Genomic DNA, 6483 nt, shown 5'->3' on the forward strand with positions numbered 1-6483 from the left:
GTATTTCTCTGAGATGATGGTTTGAATCCCCTCAGGCAGAACAAGAATTGAACTTAGACATCCCTCATTTTATGGTGAATAGTAACCACTGATCTGTTGTGATTAATGTCTCATCCTCTAGCTGTATTTTGAGAGAAGGGAATGCAGCTGTGGGGTTTGGGTTTGGTTTTTTGAGGGGGGGGGGGAGTTGTTTTGTTTTGATTTTATTTATTTATTTTAAGTTCTCTTCATAAATTTCTTGGCTGTGCATCCCAGTTGGGAGTGCATCCACGTAACTCAGAGCAGGACAGCTAATCCTCACAGGGAGGTAGATTTTTCATTAGTGTTTCTTGTTTGTTAATTTAGAAGACTTCCTACTTAGCACGCTGACTTTTGTGTATCCCATTCTGAGTGTCTGTCCATTCTGATGCTTGTTAAACAGATTGTAGGTATCTAATTTAAAGCTAAGGTTGGGCTTTTGTTATTGAGATATAAAACTTTGCATTGCAGCACTTTGTAATCTGTGTGCTTTGAGTTTAAAAGTCTTGCCTGATGTAGCATAGAAGTCTGTAATAAAGCATGGTTTTCCAGATTCTAGGTTCATGGCTGAAAGACCACACCACATGCTGTATAGCCTACTGGTAGATAAAACTTCATTAATTAGCAGTTAAGGCCACTATTACATTGTTTTGAATCACATTGTTACCTCATTCTACAAATAGCTAGAAATAAATTGAGCACTAAGAACTATGGAAATCACCATTGAGCATCATGTGTCTTTGTCACTCTCTTCAGCAGTCCAGCTGATAAATACTGAGATTGTTTGTCATAGTGTACAAATTACCACCTAGTTCTAAATCAATGTACAAAAGATGGCAAAAAAAGAAAATAAAAAAAGTAAGCCTAGCCTTATCTATGCATTGTCTTATATATTCCTATAGCTGTATTTTAACATTTCGGTGATTTGGACAATGGTTCTCATACTAGTATTTGAGAACCCGTCTGAACATTGAGCTGAAGATAAGGGAAGAACACAGGGAAGAGAGCGTCTGTGGGACTGATTGTAACAGCTACATGAATGGCTGGAATCAACAATAGCCTAATACATTAGAAATAACAAGAGGTATTGGCAAGGATATATAATTTCTGCCAGTGGTAAGGTAGACACCAGAACTCTCTGTATAATGGACCCAGGGGAGGGATGAGGACATAATGAATAAGAGCGGTCAGAGAGCTAGAAGTAATAGGTGATAATTTCAGCTACCACCAGAATCATAAACAGCGGGATGGGGAAATAGTGAAGAGTTTTGACAATTTCATACTCGCATTTAGAAGTTGTTGGGTTTGGGAGTCAGCTATAGTCTGCCTAAGCAAATCATGTTCTCTCCAAAAAAATAATTTTGCTTTCTTTGTTTCCATCCTTTGCCTTGTTTTAATTCCATCTCTCTCTTGGAAGAGTAAAAGGAAAATAGGCAGCTTTTGTTTTTTAAATAATTTAAATTAGAAAATGCCACTTTTTCAAAAGTGTTTATTTTTCTTTAAAAGCAAGGTCTTGAAGAAAAGCTTTCTTTGGAAAATTGAAAGCAGTTTTTCAGGGGAAAGGAAAGATATAGAAAAAATAGAATTGTTGGAGGTTTATCTCACTCAAGAGAAACTCTTTTGTCCAAGACAAAAGGGAATTATCCAGAGCCCCGTTTCTTCATGCAATCTAATTGCATCAAAAAGGTACATTGACTTCAGTCTTAGCACACTGTAAACCATGTAGCTGAATGTAATACAATTAAATTGAAGGATCTGAGTTTGTAGCAAGTTTTTATTTGCTAGGTATTTAATAAAGGCTTCTACACTCGTGTTGAATACTCTGTGTTCAAACATGTTTCTGATTAATAGGATTTTGATAGAACTGTAATGTAGGTGGGACTTGGTGGAACTTCAGGGCTGAAAAAAAGGTTGCATTTACAATTTGAGTAGTACTTTGCTTATAGGAATCTAGGAAACTAAAGCAGTATTGCACACAGACACACTTAAACCAGTATGAAAATGTTTGTTAATATAGCTTATGTCTGGTTCTAAATAGTTTATTTTCCTTTCCTGAATTCACACAGTCTGATCTACTAACCAGAGTATATGACCTGTGTGATTCGCTATCCTAGCGCATTTATTGGACTACATTTAAAAGTTACAGTGGCCCAAGAGCTTTAAGAAGAGCAATGCCACTGTGGACTTTATCCTTCAACATCTCAAAATGCTATACATCAACTGGAGACAGAAATGTTATTTTTTCATAATATGTATAAATGTATTTTCTCTTGCAGGCTATCTGAATAAGCCCTTGTTTTCCTGCTTTAATGTTAATTACAAGTATTTAATTCCTCTGCTGTTCCCTCCAGGTAGAGGTTATAGATTGGGACATCCAGACCGGAGGAGAAGATTCCACCTTCATCCTTGGTAAAGACTACATGTATACAGGTGGGAAACTGAGATGATGGGGTAGTTACCATTGAGATAATTTTTGTCTCTTTTTATGAACTTTACAGAGTACCTGTGACTTTATGAGTTTTGCAGAATAAAATGTGACTGCGGAGGAAATCACTCAAAGCTGAGGGTATTCAGCCTGTTAATCCCTTGTCATGTTAGGTCTAAGCTTGCTATGAGACCGGAATCACTAAAACTTAACTTAAAGATACCAGCTGAAGCGTAGCACAATATAGCTACATTGTTTTGTCCCTTTGACAGTGTTTTTACACTGTCAGTGTTTAAAGTGTTTTTACAACATAGTTAGGTATTCATGACTATGAGTTTTAAGACTTAAACTATAAGTTTTGCATATTTTCGTTATAGTTGTGTATATTACAAGAATTTGCTCTTGTAATATATTATATTACTCCATGTTCAGCATGGATATAATGTGGTATATCCATGCTGAATTGTGGTTTATGTCTTAATTGTGGATTATATCTTTATTTTAAGGGTTATACCATTGTTACTGAAACCTGTTGAAAAGTTTGAAACGTGACATCACTGATGTAAACATCATCTGCCAGTGAAACAACCTGACCTTCCTGTAAAATGCAGCGCTTTTTTTCAAGAGCCAAAAATTGCTATTACTTTTGGCACTTCTAATTAAGCAACTTTTTCTGTCTCAGCTGACTGTGGAGTAAACCCACATCATTGCTGAGGAGAGAAAGAATCTGAGTCTTGTGCTATGCTTCTGTAATATTTATGAGAACTAAGTATTTTTTCCTGTCCAGAATTGTCATTTAAACACTTATCTTCATAATTGTTTCTTAAAAATTAATATATTTCCTTTTGTGAATAACTTTCAGTGATGTATGTATTTAATTATAAAATTAAATTATTTTAAATAGAGTTAATGTAAATAATACTAAAGAAATGTAAAATAACAGAGCATGTGCAATTTTTAACAGCACCATAGGATCATATATTGGTAAATTGGTACCACAAAAGCCCCTCTTCAAGTCATTACTTGTGTTTTTTAAGAAACTGTTTTTAAGATTACAGCAACTTTCTTATGTCTTCCATTTGCATATCCATTCAGTTAAAAATAATCAGAGGTACTTTACTTAATTGCTGTCTTCAGGCGTGAAAAAATAGGCAGTTATGCAGAAATCCCATTTTAAATCATGAAGTGTAAAAATTGTACCAGAGGAAAAAAGTGTGAACAGCACTTATGTCACTTAGAAAGTGGATGACACACTTAGAACTGTGGTTATCTCTTTACTGATCTGCATCTCAACCTAATTGAAAACTGTCTCCATTTATGTAATCTTCAACAATTTCACGCTTCTCTTAGGTTTCTAGCAGTCTTAGAATTGGTTTGACTGAAGTGGATGTTTATGGAACTGATGGGGTTTCATCTGTTTATATGCTTTGGAATCACAGTATCTTTAGTTTTGTACTTCAGCATTTTCAGTACATTAAGTTATATAATAACCTCTGTTCTTCTCATATGAGAGGTAAATGATGAAAGAAGAATGAAAGCCTGATGCCTCTTCTGCTCTCACAAAAGACTGAGCAGCAGAAAAAGAGGATATCCAAAGATAGAGGCAACACGTTAAGAGCAAGTTTTGAAATACCATGCCTTGGCATCAACTATAAACATAGGTCTTACCACTCTGAGAGTGACCAGTGTCTGCAAAATATGCTGCCAATTTCAGTAGTTCGAAAGGGCCCAGCTAAGAAGCAAAGTTACTGAACAAAATTGGTCCTGTTTTACCTCAAACCAGGACACAGAGTTTTCAGATTTTCTTAAGAGCATGTTTAGTTGCTGAGGATGATGACTATTCGAAACAGTGAAGTCAGTGGTGTTGCACATGGACAAAAACTTACAATTTACGCAGAAAACTGTGGCCTTAATGTTTATCCCGTTGGAAAGTCCACTCTTTCGGATTATTTTTCTTCTTTGTTTTCAATAATAGTGATTAGTATCTTGTGAGTGTAGTTCTCATAATCATCATTCTAGATTTTACTGATACAGAAACTGTATCTCAGTCTTAGGATTTTTATTGTATTACTGCCGGGATTATTTATTTTTATAAGCATTGGAAAATCGGTTTTATATCTGAAAGCTATCTCATGACCCGTACTAACCGAGAGTAGCAGACACTATAAAACTTAATTCTTGCATTAAGACTTGCAGACTTATTTAAGGTTCAAAACATAAGTGCTGATCTGGATAATTAATACATAGATCACTAAACGCAGAATGCATCATTATGGTAGTTTAATCACCTTCATAATACAGATAACAAAATCCTACCCTGCAACAGGCCGTAACTTCTAAAATTGTTTCAGTGTTGATGTTCGTGTGTCTTATTTGTCTCCTCACAACTGTTTGTCTTTTAGATCATCCACGTGACCCTACTATTTACTGGAAGTAGATGAAAATGGATAAGAGAACAAGATACATTTTTATGAAATGCTGTATGCTGAAGATCATAAAAGCTTCATTGGTATTTCACAAATGGGGTGGGAAGGCTCTCATCAGAAATTTATCATGACTCATTTTTAGCTCCATTTTATTTTGTGTACGTTTTTTTTCCTAGCCTATAGCTTAGAGAAGTAAATTATGGAATGTTGTGAACCAATTGTTATATAATTTAGGTTCCAGGTAGCATTTTTTACAAGAACCTTGTTGACACAGTTATGAAAAATGATCATTAAAAATTCTGTCTAAAAAGTCGAGGCCTGTCTAAGGTGCTGAAGAAGGCTGCAAAAATATAATTCATCTGGTTCTGTCGTCAAAACTATTATGTCTCTTCTGTTAAACCTTTATGCTATATGAGGCTGAAAGTGCCCAGCCTCAGACAAAAAAGGATACTTCTAAAGTGTTTACAACGATGTCATGGTTAAAAAATGTTACTTTTCCATCATATGGCTTACTTTCATTGTTCCTCGATGTCAGAGAATGAGAAAAGGGTAGCTAAAACATTCCAGAGAGCTATAAAATTAGTTTCTATGTACAAAACTGCTACAGCTTTAGTGTCTTGTTATTTTGGGGTGTTTCAGAGCTGCATCACATGCAGCTCTTCTGGAATACCTAGAGTTCTCCTCCATATGTCATTCATGAAACATTTAAGGTTTATGCTAGACCTCACATCTGCCTTTAGCTTCAATGTAAAGGTGTGAGTGAGCCTCTGGCCAGTATAATTTTGGAGGGAATTCTAAATCAAGGGAAAACTATCAGACATTTGGAATGCATTCTTTTTTTTAATTTTTTCTTCCTAAGTGGCAGTTGTTTGAATCACACAGGGTAAAATTTTTTCCCTGCTCACATAATTGGTGCATCTTTTGCAGATATTAGTGGCACGATGATTTCACTCTACCGATAAGGTAATCCCAAGAGATCTAAGTAAGTGATCAGAGTACAGGTAGGGCAATCAGGCATCTCCTGTGTTAATTTTCACTGGTCTATTACTCATCACACAGACTTTATTGCTACTTTGGGGATATGTGTATTTTTAGAATAGTACATAAGTACACTTGAAATTAAATATCTTTAGAGGTGTTTAGCATGAGGAAGAAGCATTATTTTTATATTCCAAAGAGGAAATTTATCTCTAATTTCAAAATCTATTTTCAGAAGACGTAGTGTAGCTATTGTACAGCTTACACTTATCTTTAAGGTGCAATGATTACCAATTTAAACTCTGTTGGTTTCAGTCCATTATTGTTCATTTAATGTTGTTTCCTAGGCCTTGTGCAGGTAACTGCTTTGAGGCAACTGTCAGTGGAACTTAATTCCTATTTAGTATACAAGTTATGTCAAAGTGAGTAGTATTGTCAGACATATATAACTCAATACTATAATGTCCTCGCATGTATTTTTCTCTTTGTAACCCAATAAATATATCTCTTCATACTCTGCATATAGCAGCAGTCCAGCTAAACAAATAAATTGGCAGCAATACAGGATTCTAGCTGTTTTAAGTCTGAACAGACACAATTTTTACACAACACTGTCTGATTTGCATTGCAGGGATC

At 35.2% G+C, this 6483-nt stretch overlaps 1 protein-coding gene across 1 annotated transcript in view; it reads left to right on the top strand.

The window, feature by feature from the left end:
- Nucleotides 1-6483, top strand: part of FAM120B (family with sequence similarity 120B) — a 113181-nt gene that overhangs the window by 47089 nt on the left and 59609 nt on the right. Inside the window, exon 9 of the mRNA XM_009891482.1 lies at nt 2370-2427. Coding sequence (XP_009889784.1) covers nt 2370-2427 — 58 coding nt within the window. The remainder of the gene's footprint in view (nt 1-2369; nt 2428-6483) is intronic.

Source organism: Charadrius vociferus, unplaced genomic scaffold, assembly GCF_000708025.1.
Source record: "Charadrius vociferus isolate BGI_N301 unplaced genomic scaffold, ASM70802v2 scaffold68, whole genome shotgun sequence".
NCBI lineage: Eukaryota > Metazoa > Chordata > Aves > Charadriiformes > Charadriidae > Charadrius > Charadrius vociferus.